At 43.9% G+C, this 23764-nt stretch overlaps 1 protein-coding gene across 1 annotated transcript in view; it reads right to left on the bottom strand.

Moving 5' to 3' along the window:
* Nucleotides 1–23764, bottom strand: part of RAPGEF5 (Rap guanine nucleotide exchange factor 5) — a 221849-nt gene that overhangs the window by 168158 nt on the left and 29927 nt on the right. The window contains exons 2-4 of the mRNA XM_028526158.2: nt 6112–6162; nt 4277–4383; nt 626–747 (exon numbers count right to left, since the gene is read on the bottom strand). Of these exons, the coding sequence (XP_028381959.2) occupies nt 626–747; nt 4277–4383; nt 6112–6162 (280 nt within the window). The remainder of the gene's footprint in view (nt 1–625; nt 748–4276; nt 4384–6111; nt 6163–23764) is intronic.

The raw sequence follows: 23764 nt of genomic DNA, 5'->3' as shown, positions 1-23764 counted from the left end.
ACCGATAGAGATCAAGGGCCTCATAGTGACCAACCAGCACCTGTGTGGTGGAGCTAAATAAAAACATCCAGATTGTTTTACTCCTATTCCTCAATTCACTGAGCTCAATGGAGAAAACATATCATCCATCTTTTTAGTTTCTAGTTAACATCAATTTTCTATCTGTTTAAACAGCTAACGTTCATAGGTCGTATATTTTAACCGTTCGTGATTACTTAGTCAATCAAAATGGCATACACGTTCCACTCATAAAATCAGTTTCTGATGATAATTCTAAGTACAGCAAGATAAATCACACATTTGGGGCAATTAAAGGGTGTCGCTAATTTAAAAAATAAACTTGTGAGCACCAGTTTGAGTAGAGAAGGAGGGGGCGGTAAGTGAAAGGCTCAATGGTCCATATCTGTGAATCAGCAGGTACCTAATTATTTTTACAAAAGGTGTGAGAGAAATAACAAACAGACGATGATCTGTCACTTTTGTTTATAAAACAAAACAGAATGCAAATATTTACCTGCAAAAACAATTTCCATCCAGACTGTAACGTCCTCTAGAAAGCCAAGTATATTTTGGTCTGGTAGCTTCATAAAATAATGATGCTGTGCCTTTAAAACGTGCCACTAACCTGATGACATGATTCCCATGTCCAGCAGGAGCTGCCAGACCCCGACGGCCATGGACCTACACTGGACGAAAGGGCAGTGCTCCAGGAGCCAGTCCACCAGTTCCGACCCAACGCAGCTTCTCCTGGACACACACAAAGCCGTCACGTGAGACACTGTTGCTACTCACTTGCCAAAAGATTGGTATTTAACCCCATCCCTCTCGTGCGCTTGCTTTTTTAAACAAGTGACTCAACAATACATGGCATGTGCTGCTTATTCATCTTGCAGATTTCAGCTCAAATATCACTTCCTTAGAGAAACTTGGACACAAATCCTCTCACACTTTTCCTTCATGTCACCTAACATTTAATCATCGTACCTCTCTCTGAATGGATACTATCTGCTTTCCCCACTGAATAATTCTCAGGAGAACAAGGACTATGTATGATTCACTGTTAAACCCCAACACGTAGGACAGTCCAGGTACACAGTAAGCTCTCAAAACCTGCAAGTTTGAATGAATGACGATATAAATTCACCAGCCCTTTATATAAAAATAATGCTGCTGCCTTGGTAAGACAAGTACCTCACGCTGGTGGTGATAAACTTGGGTTAATCATTCATAGATACTCACCTCGTCTCTTTCATGAGAACAAAATAATTCCGAGAAGGCTAGACAAAGTTGGGACCATGGTGAGTGGTGTAGAATTTTGTTTGCTACTTTTCAGATATTAAACCCTAAAAGTTGTCTCAAAGAACAATAAATCGGATGGCGAATCTTTTTAGTATACTCTAAGCAACCTAAACTAAGCAACCTAGATCATAAAACCCATAGACCCAGATGCATGTGAAGGATTCCACCGACCACACACATACAAGATATTCTCTGTAATCTGTCTTAAACTACACAACTATATTCAAAGAACGCTGCAATCTTAGCATCACAAAAAGTACCTTCCTGCCTACTTTTCCATCTTTATCAGTCCGTGATGAAACACCAAAGGAAGAAAACATTCTGAAAAACGGTTTTCCATTTGCAGCAAGTTCATTGAATCCCACTCTCCCTTATGAGAAACTGTCACCAAAACGTTTTTTTAATGATGTATCATGTAAATGGCTACGTTTCTTTTATATTTGGTATTTAAGGAGCAAAAGATGTCACCTTTACCTCTATTCCTAAAACAGAAAAACTGCCCATCTCCTGTGGCTGGCATGGGCGCAAATACCGGCAGATCACACGGTAACCAACAACACGAAAAAAAAAATGCCATGAGGTGCAACATTTTCTGGGGTAAAGAAAAAAATGAGTTTTTCTGCTGAGATATCTGATCAGATATTCTAGCTTTTGAAAATGCATCAATTTTGTGGGGGGGTTTTTTTGGCCCAGTGTCAGTATTTGAAAGATACTCAATTAGGGCAATACTAGACATGTTTAATTGCAGGTTAGCATTAAGTCATTTAAAAGATTAACAGTCAAATAAATAAGTGTTTTTTTTAAACAAAATGAGAAAACAGATCACAACAAAACAGGCAATTAGGCCAATATTAACTTCTAATTCTATATGACACCTTTCACGTTAAGGGCTCCAAGTGTTAATTAATTCCTCAACACCTCTGTCAATTAGCCAGCATCTTCTAACTAATTGCTGGCCGCAGTTATCACAGAGATCAAACACTGTATCGTTTTTAATCCTTATTCTCAGAACAATACAGCTCCCCAGCCTACTCTCTGTCCTATGAAAGGACAACAATGAAACATTTTCTGAATAAACTAAACTGCCAAATCCCAGAGGGTGTCTAGACAGATGCGTGTGCATGTCTGGTCACAGGTGATGTGGAAGAGACGTCTCAGACCACGGCTTCTCAAAATCAGTCCGGCTGGGCAGGGCCTGCGAGTCCTCAGTTCTGACCGACTCCCCAGTGATGCTGGTGACCACAAACCCCACCCCTACCCCACCCCCAGCTCTACCTGGTCATGGGAAGAGCTCACTCTGTTTGAGGGGGCAGGGCTGAGGCAATAAGCTAAAACACAGCACTGCCCTGATACTAGTTAATAATGAGGTGAGCACGGTTCTAAGGCCGTGTGGCTCCAACCACAGCAGCACATGGGCAGGAACATTGTGATACGGAGGTGATTAGCTGTCAGGCTACAATGCTGTAATAAAGCATTATGTTAACAATCTCTGGAGTGAAACATTTAATATCTCTTAGCTTCCTTCCGTCTCTGGTTACATTTTTAGCAACTGATTCATGGTGCTGTAAAAACCATCTTCATTTTGAACATAAATGGGGTGGCAGTATTCAGAGACCAGTTTTTAAAGTAATCTCATGTGGTACATTGAGGATACTTTACCTCAATTTACTACCAGTCCCAGGAAGATGACCTGTACTGGGCCATCATATTAGCCCTTTGTATTTATACTCAGGACATTAATTAGTCCTTAAATTCTAGAAGAAAGGAGGTTCTGGCCTGACCATCAGGAATCCGAAACAGCAAAACACATGCTCTCTCCCTACTCTGTTCCCACCAGCATGCTCTAATGTGCGTGGATGGTTCTTTCCCATGAACCCCGCTCACGTACAGCTCTCGATTCTTTTTGCAGTCTATATCCAGAGAGACCACATGACGAAACAGAACAGAACATGAGAGATGTCAGACACAGCCTTATGTGGTAGCTAAAATGAATCCTGTGAGCTCGCTCACAACAAAACCTAAAGACTTACACGGTTTTTGTTTAAAAAAAAAAAAAAAGAAAAAATCAGACATGTCTAAATTTAGTTAAAGAAACGTCGTTTATTCTGGGACTCTTCCTTTTTTTTTTTTGCTGTCACTTATGCTGAATACTCTTCCTATTCTTTATGGTATTCTAATTTCATTTCTATAAGAGAGAATAATGGTAAAAAATCATAGTACTTTTTCTTTCTGTTTTATATTTGTGGTTCTCTTTTGGTATTGTTTGGTGTAGTTCAGTATCTTTACTCAAAATAATAAATTTATGAAAAAAATAATAAAAAGGTGAAAATTCACTCTATCTTCAGTCTGTACCAGAAAATGAAAATGCGCTCCAGACTTTCTGAGTGCCCATTCTGTTAGTTCAGCTGCACTTTAACACTGGCCACCAACCTGCCCATTTACTCTAATGCCTCTGCCCTTCTCACTACCCAGGGCCAAGAAAGGCTGTCCCCCTGCCAACCTCCCCCATGCTCCTCCCAGCACCCGAGGAGCATGCTCACGCTCACCTGTCAGTGGAGCCACAAGTTCTCTCAGCCCACGGACCTCCCAGGACTCCTCCCTGAGCCTTGGTAAGGTCCCTGAAGAGGGGACCTATATTTATTGATGTCCCAAGGCAGCACATGTCCAGTAAAATTGTTATAAGATATCCCATCTCAGAGAAAGCAGAGGCTTTCCCAAAACCACCCGCACTTGCAGATTCGAGACCCTAACTGCAGAACCAGCCAGCCAACTGCCGACAAACACTGAGCTCAGTTTAAAGAAGAGATAAGTCACCACCAGTGTCCCAAATGGACACTTCAAATAGACTGACCAACCGCTCCTACTACTGATGTAGCCTGTTTCTCTGTGATCAAGGTTATGATTTTAACACAGTTGAAATCACAGGTTTTTTTTTCACAAGGAGAATTTCTGACAAGGTGTTAGAAAACTGTGTTACCTGTAAAATCCCTTGAGGTTCACTCTGTCCTTTATCAGGTCAGCTGCCTGAACAATAATAATATTCCTCAGTGCTCTTCCTGCACACGAAGAATTCTCCCCATAAATCTAAGTGGAAAAAAACAAGCATTTGCTGTAAATTTAGAACAATAATGCAACAATTTCTGAGTACATTCTATGTACAGGATTAAGACACTTATGTGGCTACAAACACAATTACTTATTTTATTTTACATTTGCTATTGGTTCATTTATGCTATGAAGCCATGATAGCTATTTTCCATATGCTAAACTGCTTGAACTATAATTATAAATAATCTCCTTTTATACAAAAATTCTAGTGTAAAATATCCTGTTTTTAAAATCAGAGTGTTTCTATCCATATAGCACGGCGAAGAATATTTTTATTATAACTCTGTCGTGTGGATGTCACATTCATGTAAAGGTCAGAGGATGGGGAAATAACTTATCTGGTGAACATGGCACCAGGCACAATTTGATAGCAGGCTGCTGTCTGCTTTGCTTTGAAGCCTCACTCAGCTGCGGAGTTCATAGCCAATTCCAAGAATCCTGATTTCATCTACTCCACGATTCCATCTGGCAGGTCAAAATTTTATTTGACTTCTTTTTTTAATCTTATAATTTGCCCATATGAGTCTCTGATTCCCAAAAGATGACGGAGCGTGTTCCTTAGATCCAGAGAGGTGTCTGCTCGTTGAGGCTTCCTCCTTTCCCCGGGACCCGGCCCCTCCCTCCACGGCGCCGTGCTGCTGGGCAAGCAAAGCAGGCCGAGTGACAGCGCGCTGTCTTCACAGGGGAAGGTCGTGAAAACTAATACATAGCACGGGTGTGCGTTCACATCTGCTTCCTTGTTTCTTTCCATTTTTAATTTATTATTTCTTTATTTTGTGTTGTTGACACCATTACAGATGTCCCTATTTTCCCCCACGTACTTGTTTCTTGGTGAACTCTTCTTGCACCTACAGAATTCTGTCCCTATAAAATATACATGTCTTCTTTCAAAGCCAGCAAATCGGTAATAAGTGTTTGTAACTTGACAGGGAACACGTTAACCCCACCCTTATGCTTCTTCAATTTTCTCCTTATTGCTTCCTAAACACAACCTTCTGAGAAAGGGAGGACGGAACGTGATTTATTTTTAACATGTTAAAACTTAAACACAAAAAAAGCAAAACAAACTTGAACAAGTCAGATGACAGAAACTATCACCATAAGAGAGGTGCGTCAGGTACCAATACCCGGTCACTCAGTCATTCAAAAAAACCATGTAATGAGCCACTATCAGGCCTCAAAAAGGGGACAATAATGGAACAAGGCCAGAAAGGCCTCTGTTCTCGCAAAGATCATGATCTCCTGTTATTCTGAAAAATGCAACTCTTTCTTGACTGATTCTTTAACACAATACAAAAACATCTTTTCTTACCAATTAGCACATGGTGATATTCTAGTAATATTAGTAATTGTAAGTACAAATAATCCACTTGCCAGTTGTCAGTGTAAAATATCCACTACTCTTAAAATTCAGTGTTTCCATACAGAAAATTGAAAACACTTATATTAAGTATTAACTCTGCTACACGGATAGTGCATTCATGCAAAGAACTTGGCAGACGGGAAATATTTTTCTCCCATCTGGTGGACATCTTGACTTCTGACACGGTTACCAGGACAGCTCATCTCCCTCCAGCTGCGCCGTCCCAAGTGAAGGAGATGGCATGGTCAGGAGCAAAGGGGACAGCCCCAACTGGAGAATTCCACATAAGGGTCTGCAACTCACTGTTTCAGAAAACACAGTCGGAGAGAAAAGAATCATACCTGGGAAGACGTATGTTCAAGGTATGGGTTGGAAATTCTTCTTGAGAGAGTCTATTATAAAAGAAAAAGGGGAAAAAATTAGAACTAATTAGAAGATGCTGTATCTTAATGGCGCACGATACGCAACAGGGGGAGCCCCAGTAGTGAACGGTCCATGACGAAAGGGGAGCTTAAATCCCAAGTCGTGGGCCATCGAAGATTAGCAACATCCTTACTGTCACTCAAGGTAAATACTACGCAGGCAACACTCACTCCAACGGGACGAGATACGCCATTTAAACGGTTCTCGATCTACAGAGTACAAATTTACAAAGTGCAGCAGAAAGACCAGGACGTTTTTGTACTTGTCACTTTATTCTTAATGTGATTTTGATTCCATGTCTCCCTTCCCTTTCCTGTCCACTTTCAGCAGTTTAACTTGGGATTTCATCCCCGCCCACCTTCATGGCTGCTTCAGCCTCACCACGGATTCCCCCGCTCTCTGGTCACCCCCTCTCAGGCCATCCCGCAAACCTCAACCTAACAAATGTCTCTGAATTGCCCCCTCAACTTACAGCAGGTCTGGTATTGCCTACGTGTGTCAATCCAACACGCAGCCGGCCCCGCTGGGCCTACCACAGTCTGCCACCAGTGGGTTTCCAGTATCCACTTCCCATCTCCCTGCCTGGCTCCTTGACTGTTTGAGACTGTACTCTTCAGAAGCACCTGCGACTCACACGCTGCCTCTGCACACACCACTTTCCACGCTGGAGAGCCCTTCATCTCCCCTGATACTTTCCTGAAAGCCACCAGACTTTGAAGCCCAGGTTTGTGCAGTAACCTGTGAGGCAAAGCTCCTCCAACCCACCCCAGTTCACTGGGGTTTGTCTGTCTGTGTTTTTCAACTGTTCATGAGGCAGCCCCTGGGTGCTCTGCACAGTGAGTTGTCTCGCTGTGAGTGTGCATTTGCCCCAACTAATCCACAAGCTCCTGGAGAGAGTACTGGCAATTTATACAGCTTTGCTTTCACAGCTTCTAGCACAGCGATCTTTATTTTTCTATTCATTTATTTGTAGATATTTATATCTCCATTATCACTAATGTAGGAGCTACTTTTCCCTACCTAACAATCCAGGATGCAGCACCACCACCCACACAAGCTTAAGCACAATAGAGAATTATCACAATTTCCCACATAGGAAAAAGAACAGGGGAACTCCTATTCACTGAGCTCTCAACCTGTGTTTGAAACACTTCTTACACCTCTAAATCCTAGGCTTGCTGTCTTTCAGATCCCATAGTTCTTAGTCTGCTGCCTCCGCTTCTTAGAATCTGCTAAATTTACACAACATACCCTGCCAATCATCGCTTTCCAGCATTAGGAACCTTCTACCAGAATTTAATATAAGACAGAATTCCCATTCTGCCTCTTGTCCACTCCACCTGCCTCCCACACTTCTTCCCTTCTCGTTAAACTAAAATAGATAAATAGACTCTTTATCCAAAAATGCCAGTTGGTATACTCTGCTAAAGATTCACAATGGCTTCAAAGAAAATGAAATTCATGAGGTAGATAAGGCCATTTTAAATTCCCGTGTATAAATAAAACATCCACCTACCCTTTCCGGTCTAGACTCTACGCACTTCCAATGGCTCTTCCTAGGCCTTCTGTCATCCGAGGCTCGGCAATGTATTCACTTATTGAAATACTGAGCCACTTAAAATCTGTATATGCACCAAGTTTATAATTTGAAGATGAATCATCATGATAAGTGATTTTCCCCCCTCAACAGACAGACTTTTAAAAATCAATACGGCAGGCCAGGACTGACAATCTGTATTACTCATCTCATTGCTTGAATCCGCGCAGAAAAGCAAATACTTCCTACGATCTAGTTAAAAAGGGAGCGTTTAGGTAGGAACAAGTTCTAGAGAACCGAGCAGGGGAACAAAAGAAAGCAAACCACTTCCTTTCTCTCTGCCAACCTGAGTCTGGCTCTCGCAACCCTGGTCTTTCCCTCACACAATCCCACTGCATAGCCGCTGCCCCCCTGGATGGCTTGTTTGAAAAGACTGGTAAATCGAGTAAATAAAGCAATGGGATCCTTCCATGCTGACTAGATAACAGTGCTAGATAAGCTACAAGCCCACAGGGAACCCACAAGAGCAACACAAGAGCTGCCTCCCCAGGACACAGTACCTGGGCCTGTTGTCAGAGCCCCCTGTGAAGCCCTCCCTAACTGGGCCCAGGGGAGCTCTGTTTCATTAAGGCTCTGAGAAGGCGGCTCTCAGACTCAGCTGGGCATGGGGAAGCCGCAGAGCTCTCTGCAGGGCCCTGTCAAGTACTCGTTATCGCTGAACTTGAAATAACTACCAAAACTCGGTACTTTTTTAGAGGCCACTCTATGTAAGGTGTAAAAGGAGCAAGTGCCAAAGACTTAATGAAAGAAGAACGTGGAGGAATAATCTGTTACCTCATTTTGAACAGGTATTGGGAAAGGACTGTTGCCTCATTTCATCAGGGAAGGCCGCAGGCCAACTTACAGGAAGCTGAGAGTCCCTGCTCCAAAGGACCTGCCAAATCGCCCTCTCAGCACCTACCTGAAGGGCTGTTACAAGAACCCCCTTGAAAAAGCTCCTGTCTCCTTTTCGGTATGCTCCCTCCAATACGTTGTAGAGCGCTGAGCTGCGTTCATCCTATTTTTGAATCCCTTGGCTTTATTTCTCCTCTCAGGATTCGAGGGCTTCGTCTAATTGTTCCTATGGAGACTAACTTCCATTCCTTTCACAACTACTCACGAAGCCCCGACTGAGCTCCTCGCCAGGCACCGTGGGAGCTTCCACAAACACACATATGCACACCACATTGGCTCATCCCCGACTTAGGACCCACTCACCAGAAGACATGGATCTAAAGAGAACTTTACACCCGTGAATTCACTCTCTTGATCCCAATTTCCTATCAACGTACTCTATAACCTTGGGTGGCTGGTCCCATTGAGGCAGGGTAGCCTGTTTTAAATGGCTCTCACCCTCAGGCCTCAGAAACACAATGCCGGGCAAGGCAATGATTCTTCCCTGCCCCTTACTCCCAGTTTCCTAGAATTACTTATGTTAGACGTAATGATTCTTTCATGAAAGACACGCATACACCATAGAGAGAAGACTGCTAACAATACAAATACAATTAGATTTCAATTCAAATTTATTTCCTTTCCTTTCCTTTTTAATAAACCATGAAAAAGGACTCCCTAAATGATTCTAGGCAAGCCTCATATTTTAAACATGTATTAACAAATTACAACCCTTTAATATTCACAAACGAACTTCCAGAAAAAATAACAGCATAACTCAAAAGAATAATTGGGTAGCATATATTACCTTCATGGTTTTTTAAAGTTAGGTGTCCACTAAAGTTAAACTGTAATTATCTATGAGTCTGGGTCCGAACCAAGCATGGAACTCATTCTAGTTGCTGAAAATATCGATAAACTCTATGACAGACTTAAGGCACATTTTTTTATTGGCCTTTAAAGGACATGTCTTAATGCTCTCCTTGGGTTGAGTGAAAGTACTAGGGCTACCAAGGGGTGACAGAACTAGAAGGAGGAAGGCGGAATCACTTCAATCATACTTCCCAGGAAGTATGACCTGCTCTACTGCAAGCAGGAACCAACCAGAACCGCCAACTTTATTCATTCCTTGAGAATTCAGGTGATGACACAACTTCCTGTCACCTTCGGCCACTGTCCTTTTCTCATTCCAAATGATCGAGTAGAATATGAAGACGTGAAGCTAGAAAATATACTTAGATTTCTTACAATCCTAGAGAGCCATAAAGTTCCATAAGTACCTGGAGGGCACATATCTTAAGAGATTATGGACTGAAAACGATCGAAGCTGGGATCTAGCATGCGGTCCAGGAGAGTGCTAGGACCCTGGGTCCTTTTTAAGCCCCAGAATACACTTACATCTCAATCAAAGCTTGATCAAAATTGAAAAGGGCAGAATCCCAGCCTGTATGTTGGCTCAAGACTTACACGGTCCTCCCAAGTCAGGCACAGACGATGCCAACTGAAGACGCGAACCACCTGATGAACTGGGAAGGCAGGTGGCTCGGCCATGACTCCCACAGCCACTTCCCTAAGGAACGCGCTCCCAACAGCCAGTCCCAGCCACAGGGCCATTTGTAATATCGTCCCAATGCAGTCTGGCCACAGCAAAGTCCATGACGCTCTTGAAATCACACTTTTTTGGCACTCGGGTGTGTTAAGAAAATGGAACGAAAGGGAAGGTGGCAGAAAGGCTTACTGAGCACTTCCCTTGTCTGAAGCACTTTCCCATACTAGTAACTGCACTCACCTACTCATATTTTTGTGGACAAGAGGCCTGAGGGTGAGAAAAATTAAAAATTTACTTAAGGTCCCAGGCCTGAAAAGTTACAGAGCCAGGAATGAAACAGAAGGGACAGACCCCAAAGCTACCACTCCCCTAAAACATGCTGCATGGCATTAAATCATAAATAATTGAAAGTATGTGCTAGGGGTTGTGCTAAGTATTTCACATGCATCATATCACTTAATTCTTAAAACACTATGAGGTAGGCACTATTATTACCCACCTTTCGCAGATGACAAAACTAAAAGAGGTCAAGAAATTCACCTGAGTTTGCAACTGGAGCCTATCTTTAGCTACTGCCCCACATATGTACCTTCTGACTTAGAAAGTGGTGACTCAAGTGGGAACTGACAAGGGAGCACATCTAACTGCATGAAGAAGTCTCAAGTAGTAGATCCAGTGGTTCTCAACCCTGGTTATGAACTAGAACCTTCTGGGGAACTAAAACAAGCAAACAAACAAAAAGCCACACAGGTGTTCAGGTCGCACCCCAGACCCACAGAATCAGAACCTCTAGGAGTAGAGCCTGCTGGGTTTTGCCAGTCTCCCTGGGTAGTTCTAACCCAGGTTTGAGAGAAACCATCCAAATCAGTGGTTGAAGCTGGCTATTCAAACCTCTTGCCATCCACTCCAACTATGGGGCGTGGAGCCCTCCACAGACACCGCCTCGCTACCACTCCAGGCTGCCTTCCTGACACGGAGAGAGGAGTAAGCCATCTGACTCAGAGCACTGGGCTCTGTGGCTGAGCTTCTAAGTCTGGCTGCCGTAGAACAAAGAGCCAGTGTTCCAGTCAGTCCCACCTTGCACCTGTTCACGTGGCGTGTTTGCTACAGAGCCCGGCCCAGACACAGCCCTGAGCCAAGATGCCTTCCTGTCTGCACAGCGGCACGGCACCTACACTCCTTCCGAAAGGGCATACATACCCTCCCAGCGGCACCCACAGCGTGAAACTTTACTTTTACTTCCCATGATTGAAGGACTCTCTTCTAGTACAAACACGTTCGCCTCACTTAAAAGCTAAAGTAGAAAATCAAAGCGGGTTCTAGGAATACTTATAGGTATTTCACAATCTTGCCTGCCTGGGGACACAAATCAGCAAGAGCCAGCAGCTTCTGGGAAACTCCGCGCACAACAGGAACAGCAGAAACAAACCCCAAAGCGTCATCAACTTGATGTCATCCGATCCTTGGGAAAACGCCTTTCTTCTCACCGTGTTGACAAACAAGAAAACAGTTTTGCCTAACAAGGTGGGCTTCCTTGGCTAATGCGACCACAGAAAAGCCTTTCAAGTTTAGGAATCGGGTCACTCAAGATGTGGATCAAGAGTCAAATTAACAAGTTTACGTATCTCTACTTTTCACTGAGTTCCTGGTTTGCATCAGCACCAACCCACTAGCCACACCTGGAGTCCAAGATGAGCCCTTCCCACAGCAGCCGCCGTGAAGAAGCTCCCACTAGCCAAGTCCAGGACGATCGGAGCAGCAAACTAAGTAAAGTGTTACATTAAAATGCACAGAATAAATGTCCATGAGCATATGCAGTCACAAACAATCAAATAAATAAATGTACAGGGAGCAGTAGCTCTTCCTTATGGAAAAATTCTAATTGCTAAATACAATAAAAATAAAACATCATTAGGCAAACACCACAGCGTTAAATGATGCAGACAAGAATCATCAATGGGATCTGGCTGGTGTGGCTCCGTGGATGGAGTGCCAGCCTGTGAACTAAAGGGTCACAGGTTTGATTCCCAGTCAGGACACATGCCTCAGTTGTGGGCCAGGTCCCCAGCAGGGGGCACACGAGAGGCAACCACATATTGATGTTTTTCTCCCTCTCTTTCTCCTTCCCTTCCCCTCTCTCTAAAAATAAATAAATTAAATCTTTTTAAAAAAGAATCATCAAGGGATGCCAAAATGAGTGGGAAAAGTATAATGAGATACAGGATACAGAGGCAGTATAATGAGATACATGGTGTCTCCCCACAAGATATGAATGAGAACAGAGAAAACATAATAACTTCTCAGTGGAAATTAGCAGACATCACCTTAACAATGTGATAAAAATCATTACTAATCATGAGACATGTTGACATCATTTGCCTGCTGATCTGACACGCTGATAAGATGCTTTTATGGTATTTTTGTCAAAATGGACACCTGATTTGATGAGAAAACATCAGACAACTCCAAACTGGGGGCCAGTCTTCCATGTAACTAGACTGCACTCTGCAAAAATGGTCAAGGTTATAAGACACACACACACACATACACACACACACACCAAAAAAACAAAAACAACACAACTGAGGGACAACCTCTGACTGAAAGAGACCAACGGAAACTGACAGCGAAAGGCACCGCCGACACCGGATGAGGAGAAGGACCTGACCGGGACAACTGGCAAACTTCGAACGAGTTCCGTATTTGAGTGCACTGAGTGTTAACGCCGGTTTCGCAAGTGGACTGTGACAAGGGAACTCTTTTTGTATTATTTGTACATTTCTTAAGTCCCAAATCGTTTCAAAATGAAAAGTTAAACAAAAAAGTAATGGCCTCCTTCCTCCCCACAAATAAAGTCTCAAAAAAATTTTTCAAATATTATTTCAAAAGGCAGCACCTACTTCCTGCTAAAAGCTGCATGGCCCTCGGCATATGAGCTTAGACTGCATGCATGTCAGAATGACCCTCCTTGCTCCCGGCACCTTCTACAAATCAGAATAATCTTCCTAACACAACCTCCCGTATCACCTTGTTTTGAAGAAATAAAATAGTCATTTAAAAATGAACACGGTTCACTTTTCCTGACTGCTCCCAGACGATGTCTCAAGTCTTCACCCGCGCGCATCCTCACCCGAGCACCTGCCATGACCTCCGAGCCCTGCATTTCTCTCTACATTTCCCTATCCCGGTCTTCCTTCAATTCATGCAAATGCTGCCAGAAGCCCACCAGAAGCCCTGAGCCTCCCATGATTTCTCTCTTCCCTCTAGCACGTGTATTTGCCACTGAAATATACCGTCTCCGGGCTTCGTTGCACGTGTATGCCATCCCTCCTCACCAGGCTCGTAAACCCCAGAGGGACGCGTACCCTCTGTGAACCTAGGGCCTTCCACAGTGTGTCACAGGGCTGGCCGCTGCTCCGGTGTCTGGGGATCCAGACTCTCAGGCCACGTGGGAAACATGGTGTTTCCATGTAATGTAACACCTGTGTGCGGTGCCAGGTACAGGCTGGAGACATCGGGGGGAACACCTTGTAAAGCACATGATTGTCTAACCACGATGCTGTACTCCTGAAACTAATACAAAATAATATTGAATGTAAACTGTAATTGAAAAAAATTTTTTTAAAAATAGAATAAAACCAATTTTCCCATAGGCTAATGGATAGAAACAAAGAGTTAAATTCCTATGATACATTGTGGTCACAAGAATGCCACCAAACTCCTAAATAAAGGTCCCAAACACCTGTAATGTTAAACATCAAAGTAGTTGTGAGCTAGACATACATTTAAAAAAGATGAATAAGAACAAATAAGAGAATGCTTTTCCCAACCCGAGGAGTCCAGGTCAGGGTCGGGGTGGCCAGAGCCTGTCCTGGCAGCTCAGGGCCCAAGGTGAGACCCACCCAGACAGGGCGCCCTCCCACTGCAGGGCCACTCGCACCCACACCCACACCCACTCAGTCAGGGTGGTGCAGGTCACACACGCCAGCTGTCCTCACTTGCACAGCTTTGGGGGGTGGAAGGAAACTGGGGCACCCGGAGCAAACCCACTGAGACACAGGGGGACGGGCAAGGTACACACACACGTTGGCCCCGGGCCAGCATTCCCCCTCTCATCAGCATTGTAATGAAACGAGGTCTGATGGAACAACTTTATTCAAGGACCTGCTGTATATTTTCATACCCTGAATAATTTATGTGCTTGTTTTAAAATGTAAAGATCCACTTCAATCCCAGTTAATTCCTTGTAATGAAAAACATTTCAGTTAAATCACTGGGGTCTTCTAGAGGGAAAATGTTCACTTTTTCTTCCCTCCATTACCGGCAAGTCAGAAATGAGCAAAAGAAATCCACTTTGGGGTAGCCACCTTTCTTCCTTCCCTTCTTTGGCTCTGAAAATAAATCTACATAAATTTTTGAACGCTGTAAAACAATGAAGGTCTTCTAGCAGAAAGTATATTTATGAAATGACTTCTGGTTTTTATTTCTCAGTTACCCAACGAAGGCACACAAAGAACCTTGAAAATGGACCACTGCAAAGGACATCCTGAAGTCCCCTGGCCCATTCCACGGCCTTCGTCTACGTGCGGTCAGGTGGGAGCCAGATCCAGGATGATGTGCACACCGCAGCCCATGGGCCCAAACCCCGCCACCTGGTTCTCATCAGGTTTTATTGGAACACAGCTGTGCCCATGTGTTTACACAGAGTCTCTGTTTTCCCGCCAAAAATATTCACTAGCTCAGCCTTCACGGGAAAAGTGTACCAATCCTGGCGCAGATGATCAAACATTACAGGGCAGGAGGCGCTAATCTCCCCAGCAATGTATCCCAGTGCTGAACCAGTTCTTGATGAGAATTGTTTTCCGTTGTGAACCAAATTATCTCCCACTACGATTTAAGATTATTTCCTCCAAAACTGCTTAAGGCACATTTCCATCTTCACTTACATGTTACTTAAAAGCAAGAAATAGGTCAAAACAATTTTTTTTGGCTTCCAAAATTAAAACAAAGGAGGAGCAAAAAGTTTCACTCATCCTTTCAAACTAGGGACTTCACAATGTAGGCAAATCTGGATGATATGAAACTGATCCAAGGGCCGAATGCACAGAAGTACTGGCCACTCCGAGAACACGTGGTTTCAGGCATCTGAACTGTGCATAGTACTCTCCCTGCCTAAAATGCCTGACTCCTTTTATACATTTAAGTTTGCATATAGTTCACGTTGAAATACATTTGTATGCTGAAATCTCCTGTTTAGAACTGCTCTTTTATCTACATCCAAAGCACTTTAGATCCCAGATACTTATTTACATTTGGATTTCCCCTAATTCATTGTAAGAATCTTTTTTTTTTTTTTTTTTTTTAGAGAGAGAGGGGAGGGGAAAAGGCAGGGAGAGAAACACCGACTGGCTGCCTTCTGCCAGTGCCCCGACCAGGGGCTGAGCATGGAGCCCTCAGGCACATGCCCTGCCCAGGGATCGAAACAGCCGCCTCTCTTGCTTTGACACCCAACGAGCTGAGTACACCGGCCAGAGCTGTAAGAACCTTAAAGTCAGGGTCTACACCGTCAACTCACAGTTATAATGTCCTGAGTATCCAACATGATTCATTGCATACAGTTAATTCTCTTTAAGTGTTTGGGGAAATCCAGCTCTTTTAACACTTCACTTAACTCTTTACGCTCTGGACTTCACAGCTCCTTCCTCTGGGCACCGCCCTGCATGGTGGCTAAGAGCCACACTCTGATTTATGTCGTCAGATTCAAAGCCCATCTGTCCCACTTAGAAGCTATGTGCCCTTGGACAAGTTATTTAACCTCCCTGTGCCTCTGTTTCCACCTCCTTACATGGGAGAAATAAAATCTCCCATAAGGTTGTTGTAAGGATTAAATGACTTAAAAAACTGTGGTTCTCAAACTTCAGGTGCATTGCTGGGCGCCATCACCAAAAGTCTGGGGCTCAGTAGGTCTGGGGCGAGGCCTGTGAGTCTGCAGAAGCACTGACTTAAAAATATTTTTTTAAAAGAGCTTACCACAGTGCCTGCTGTATTGTAAGTGCTCAGCACATGTCAACTGTGGTCGAGCACTCAGCAAACTCACCTATCACTGGGGACCTGAATGTGGGTCTTCCCCACTACACTGTAAGCTTCTCCCAGGGACGGGATTGTATCTTTGTCACCCACATCCCAGGGACCCCGTAGGGTGCCTGGGACAACAGGGCCAGAGGAGCACGGACAGGATTCTCTGCCTCTCTCCCCAGGTTCCTCCTGGTCACAAGAGAAACAGGATTTGGGGGAAAGAAAACTATGCTAGTGGCAACACTCCCAAGGGGTTCAAACCAAGGACCTTTTGGACATGGGCTCCTTCCTTCACCCCCCACACCCATGAGGGTTTGGTCCCAGGTCCCACACTTGGGAGTCTGGACACACTCAGTCAGCACCAATCAGCTTTTATAAGGTTCCTGGGACCACGGTCTGTTCCCAAATGGGAACAGGATCTACGAGCTTCTGTGAAAGGCAGCAACCTGCCAGCACCACTGTCTAAAATTCAAGGTACAGCCAATTCTTATATAAACAAAGGTTTTACCTGGACACTGGCGTTCATTCTCAATCTATACTGCCTTTGGAGCATTTTTACTGCTCCAGAATCTTTTAGTTAATCATTTCTTTTAGGATTTGAGAGGATCTATTGACCTTAGCAGTCTTCAACAGCACATAGCCAGCCCACGAGATCCATGACACCACGGGTGCCATACAAGGGTTCTGACGCAGATCCTCCACCATTAATAACAACCTCGCAGCAGTGCTGTGACCCCAGGTGCGGACTTTCAGGATCACGTGGTTGTGCGCGGGGCGGGTCGCTTTTCTAGCTCTCCTGAAGCCAGTTAAAGCAGGTGGGAACTCTGTCACTGCCTAGCTTGTGTAGCTCCAGTTCCAAACATCCTTCTCTTGCTGGAGATAAGAACAGCGCCATCTCATTGGTCAGTCTTACCATCTGTCACAAGGAACAGGCTAAGGCCTTCCTCGTTGGCCTTCGAGTATTTCACAAGCCCTCCATGAGCTGGCTCCTGAGTCTTACAGGCTTGTGAAACTTTATTTATCCTGGGGCACATGTCCTCCTTTCTCTCTGCATGTGTCTTTTCAAACTCGGAGGTCCTTTGCAAGCTTACTTAAATGTATAGCCAGACACGATTCTTTCAGTTCCTTCTCCTTTCCTGATTGATACATTCTAACAGCAAACCTATAGAATCAGAATTGCATTCACGCCTCGTTCGTACTTCCTTTTACCGTTTCCAGAGATGACGCCCTATCGCTTCTCTTCATTTGTGGAAACCAGATTCCACGAAGTGCAGGGTTCAAAACAGGGTCACTTCCTCGCGGGCTCCCTCTCCGGGCTGGGCAGAGCTAATCAGAGCGGGGCTGCGCTGATGCCGTGGCTGCAGGCTTACACTTTCCGATGCCTTGACACGGATCTGGATTTCCTTCCACCGCCACTGAATCACCTTCTTTCTAATCTCCCCACCAAATTATTTCTTCTAACCTGTCTAGACAGCCTTTCTTTGCTGTAATAAATCATCACAGACAGGCCGCGTTCAGATTGTGTCCAGCCCCACACCGCCCCCCCCTCCTCCTCTGGCACTACTACAGTCTCAGCAAACATAAACAGCGATCCCTTCAGCCAGAATGAGAAACAAAGCACATCCCCACCAGTCGCCATCACAGCGTTCAAATATTCTGGAATTCAAGGGGATCTCTGGCTTCCCTGCGGAAATCCCCCTTTCCCCGCCAGAGCAGAATTCAGCAACTGCCCCTCAGGTCTCCCTGCCCATCGGGGGCCTCCTGCAGAGGCTCCTGGGACGTGATTGAAGCCACCTGGCCAGGGCTCCCTTCCTCAGGCTCCATCACAGCGGATGAATGAATACCAGATGCAGGTACGAGGGATCAACACCCTTCCGCCAAGGGGGGTGGGGGGGTCTCTGGGGTGGCAGCCTCGTAGGGTGGGCACCGCCAGAGCACTGGGAAATGCAGGTTTTCAGGTCCCATCCCAGACCCACGCGATTCACAGATGAAGCTGAACAAGATCCCCACGTGAATCACATCGCAGTAAAGTTTGAAAGCACGCATGTATACCATCCAGATACGAAATCCTGCTTCTGCCACAAATGTGTCTAAAGCATATAAAGCCCCCCGAAGAGACTACAGAGATCCTCCTGAACAAGGATCCTATGGGCACAGTGAGTTTTGGAGATGGTGCTTATTCTGTTCTCCCTCCTTAACGATGGAAAACGCACCCACGCATGTTAGAAGGACTGGAGAATTCCTGCAGTAAATAAGCCTGTTTAATCTAGCATTTCTCTAACACATCTGACCAAGGGATTTAAAAAATCTATTCCTCTGTTTCTATAAACATCTGTTACCACCCCAAAGCACATTTACTGGCATTAACAGAAAGCACAGAACTTAAAAGCTTGCCCTAAAGGAATAAAAAGGACACAATGTTGTATATACACATATCAGCCACAACAACTAAAAAAATGTATCTGGGTGAAGACTGGAAAGACTCATGAAGAAATTAACCCAGCTAGTTTTTAAAAAAAAAATTTACGCTTTACAAATACATACAGCACTCACCATGTGCTAGGCTTTGTTTCAAATGCTTGTCCAATTATTGACTTGCTCAATCCCCTTAGTTGAATGAGGAAGGTACTATCATCATCACAGTTTTACAAATGGAGAAACTGAGGCAGAGATGTTGAGACAACACCTAAGGACACACAGATAGGAAGGAACAGGAAGCACTGAAATTATTTGGCTCCAGAGTTCCTATTTTTTTTTGTTTGTGACTTTTTAAAAATCTTCACTAAAAACCAAGACTATGGTTACTAATTTGAGAGAGAGAGAAAAGGAGAGAGAAACATGGGTGTGACAGAGAAACCTCCCGCACACCCCTGACCAAGGATGGAACCCGCCCCCCCCAGCCAGGCATGTGCCCTGACCCGGAAGCACACCTTTCTGGTGGACAGGAGGCCTCTCCAGCCCACGGAGCCGCCTGGCCAAGGCCAGGTTTCATGTTTCTAACCACTGTGTTATGCTGACTCTCCACTGATGTTTCCCCACTAACAGTTTTCGTTGTTGTTCAGTGTTCCTATAGTAGATATGTGTTAATAAAAATCAAGAAATTAAAAAACAACTTGTCTCAGAGCATATGCACCTCCACCGAACAATTACAAAGTACTGCACTCACCCCTCCAAACCTTCTCTGCTGGCCTGTTTACCAATGACCTTCAAGTACACACATGAATCACGTTCAGATGTGATGTCGCCTTCTTTTTGGTTGGGAAGGCCAAGCAGAGACCAGCCTTGGCCCCAAAGGCAGGACATTCCACAGCCGAGACGAACAGAAGGGGCAGCGGCCAACCCGGGAGCCACCGGCCAACCCCGGAGCCACCGGCCACCCGCAGACAGCAGCCTGCGACCGCCCACGCCTTCCGGGCAGATTCTGCCTCCTCTCTTCACCATTTTCACCAACTCAGAGAAAAACCGCATTCAGATTCCAACTGACACGTATTCTGCCTAATGAGATCCCAAAGCGACTTCAAGTTTCCTGTGTTCACCCATCCTCTTCAAGCATAATTACTGTCTTACAGGTACATGAGGTTCCATTTTTAGAACTCCCTCACTTTTTGCTTTAATCCAACTTCATTTCCAACACCCACCACTGTACTCTTTCTGCTTTCCATCTGCATGAAGTTCGATAACAAACTTAACATCTTCTCCACCTTGACTCTGTTCAGCTAGAGTAAATCACAACCCTAATTTTTTAGGAGGCCCCTGTTGAACACTGTATGTTAACATGGATCGATAATCTGTTTCTAGATGAAGGCTCTATAGTTAATAAAATAACCTACATTCCACAAGGAGGTGGCTGAGGAGTTAACTGACACAATGCATGTGGATGACAGAGGAGACCTCTTGCTAGAGTATCTCTCCCACTCACAGGGGTTTTACAGTCCTTGGTTATCCAACCACAAGGTGCTGTTTCCGTTGCCTGCAGCCCCACTCCAGCTCCATCCACACTCCTCCCCTCCCACATCCTTGTCCAGGTACAAGATGAAATATTATGCAGCCATGACAAATATTTAGAACTTGTAACACATGGAAACATTTTGGTGGAAAGTGCAGGGGAAGAGGTAAGTAAAAAAAGAAGAGACAGTGCAAGGTCAACCAAAACAAGTAGCAATATATGGAAGCTGCACGTCAGTGTTTTCATCAGCTGTGGTCCTCATCAACAGGCCACTGGCTTCCTCAGAGCCATAAGCAAGAACTCAGGCCTTGATCCCAGCTTCATGGTCTGCATTGTCCATCACTTTCCTTCCTGGATCCTGAGTGACAGTTCTCCATTTCCACACGAGAGAATGTTTTCGGTACTCAGAACACACAGGTAGGGACGCAGTTCTCAACCCACAGAGGGAGAGGGAATTTGAAAGAGCCCTCAAGTATATATTCTAGCAACTACTTTTCCACACGGATCTTTCAATGAAAGTAAGATTAAGTCACCAAGATAGTTATTTTTAAAGCACTTCTGAAACGAGACTGAAAACTATTTTAAAACTCACAGATAGAACGTAAAACTGAATTAGACCAAAATCTTTGCAAAAGAACACAAGATTGAAACCCTCTCATTTTTGTCTAAGAGATACACCCCTCTCTGGGGTGTGGGGCCCACAGGACCTTGACATTCCTGCATTGGCTTCAGTTTGATAATATGAGTGTCACTTGGCACTTGGCACGAGACTCCTCGGAAAGTAGTTACAAGAGGTACGGACTTGACCAACCTTCCAGAAAGAAGGGGGACAGCAGTGATCAAGTAACTGAGGATCCTTCTGTTTGTTACACATTTCAAGGCCAAGCAAGAATCAGATGATACTTGTTGAGTAATGGAAAAACTTGGAACACTAAAATACTGTTAAAATCCGAGGGTGAAAAAAACATACTTATACTAAAGCTCTCATACTCTTCTGGCTTTAACCCCACTCATGATTCTGGAGATGGCTGCACAACGATGTGCGTGTGAATGCTCAACACCACTGAACTGTGTGCTTGAAAATGGCTAAGAAGGTACATTTCGTGTTATTTGCATTTTCCCACAATTAAATTTTTTAAAAAATTAAACCACATTTGATAGATTCCGAAATTCCAAATTTACTTACAAATGATAATCCCCCAAAGTCAGTAAACAGAGTAAGGGCAGTCTCTAGCTTTGCCTGGCGGGGAGATTTGATGCCTCGTCAAACCTACTTCTTAATTTCAATGAGGTTTTAAATGGCAAGGTTAGAAATGTAATCACCAGCAAATGAAGCTCCAGGAGTTAATTAACACCATTGTGTGCCATGTTGTCTTCTCGGAACTGTATTTAAGTGCGGTACAAAAAGTCCTCGGTGTAAATAAAGCCTCCATTCTGAAGGGAGAAAACGAGAACGTTCCCCTGCAGAGCGGAACTGGGCTCCTTCCCGGCAAAGCACTCTCCCCTGCCCACACTGCTGCTAACAAAGGTGTCAAAAGTCAATCCCCATTTCTTGTTACTGACTACGTTTGACACACATAGGGAAACTTGTTGTTGAAAGCTTTCCAATTAGAAATTAATTCCACGATTCACGGCAGGGGATTCCTTTCACATAACTCTTGGTTAAGTCCTATGCACCCCGGGCTGGAGGACAAACCCTGCGGCCCAGTGGCGGCCCTATCAGCCACCAGCTGATGTGTTTCATCTTGGACCATTTTCTCTCTTTTTCTCACACTTGTCTGTGCGCCAGGGAGTTACCCACTACAAGCTGGGCAGAGACACCAGTGGAAAAGGCTGTGGTGGCTGTTTTTGTTTTTTTAAGTCTTTGCCTTTCAAACGTGTTTTTAATGGTAACCCATAAGGTACACACTTCATATGGTGGCCCAGGTGTCATAAACATGTATATATACATATGTAGCTGAAATAAAAGACTTTTAATCATCTCCTTATACTGCCTGCCAATGAGATAAACTGAGCTTATTATATATATTCATATTAAATGCCAATTTTCCATTGAAATGATTCTACAATTCTTGTGTTCTCAATGAAATAACTTCACGTTCTGTGCTACTTGAATCTTTAAAATAGTCAATAGATTAATATTTTAAGTACTTGCATATTTACATATTCAAAATCAGGCTGAATTGCATGACTATATACTTAGATACTATATGTGTGTTTGTGCGAAGAAAAAGAGAGAGTAACCAGCTAATCTTGGGACGCAAAACAGCATATTCGACAATTGAATGTACTAAATCATTGCTAGAATAACCAATGCTTTTAACAATCTTACTTAAGGGAAACAGTATCTCAAGAAAAGAATGGATAAATGCCATTTTCTTTGAACCAAATTAAAGAGGAAAAGAATGTATATTGCCAATATCTCCCACTATTTTTTATTTTAAAATATTGCTACATTTAAAAAAGTAGGAAGGGACTCCTAAAAACCATCATAGTGGTAGGATAGCTTATCTTCTATGAGAGTTTCCATTTGTGCTGTTTCTAATTTAACAAAACAACAGGAGGAAGAGTAAAGGGATGTTACTAATGATCATGAAAACAATGTCAAAAAAAAAGACAAAAGTGGCAGAAAGAGTCGACTATATGATCACTAAGTGTGGTGCTGTTACTAGCGATGTGGGCTCTTGGTTCAGCAACCTCGGTTGTTTTCCTTTTTAGTCATGTGTTATTGATTATGCTATTAGAGTTGTCCTCATATTTCCCCTTTGCCCCACTCCACCCAGTACCCCCCCCACACTCCCTCAGGCAATCCCCCCACCATTGTTCATGTCCATGGGTCATGTGTGTAAGTTCTTTGGCTACCTCATTTCCTATACTTTACTTTATATCCCCATGATTATTCTGTAACTACCTATTTGTAGTTCTTAACCCCCTCACCTCTTCACCCAGTCCCCCACAACCCCCTCCCACATGGCAACCATCAAATGCTCTCTACATCCATGATTCCGTCTCTGCTCTTCTTATTTCCTTCGTTTGTTTTTAGATTCAGTTGTTGATAGATTAGTGTGCTTTGCCATTTTATTGTTCATAGTTTTGATCTGTTTCTTAAATAAGTCCCTTTAACATTTCATATAATAATCATTTGGTTATAATCAACTTCTTTAGTTTTTTCTTGTCTGGGAAGCTCTTTATTTGCCCTTCAATTCTAAATGAGAGCTTTGCTGGGTAGAGCAGTCTTGGCTGTAGATCCCTGCTTTTCATGACTTTGAATATTTCTTGCCAATCCCTTCTAGCCTGAAAAGTTTCTTTTGAGAAATCAGCTGACAGTCTTATGGGAATTCCTCTGTAGGTAACTAACTTCTTTTCTCTTGGTGCTTTTAAGATTCTCTCTTTATCTTTAATCTTTGGCATTTTAATTATGATGTGTCTTGGAGTAAGCCTGTTTGCATCCATCTTGTTTGGGACTCTGTGCTTCCTGAACTTGCATATCTATTTCCTTCACCAAATTAGGGAAGTTTTCTTTCATTATTT

Source organism: Phyllostomus discolor, chromosome 10, assembly GCF_004126475.2.
Source record: "Phyllostomus discolor isolate MPI-MPIP mPhyDis1 chromosome 10, mPhyDis1.pri.v3, whole genome shotgun sequence".
NCBI classification, from domain to species: Eukaryota; Metazoa; Chordata; class Mammalia; order Chiroptera; family Phyllostomidae; genus Phyllostomus; species Phyllostomus discolor.
This window is presented reverse-complemented; position numbering and strand designations above follow the sequence as displayed.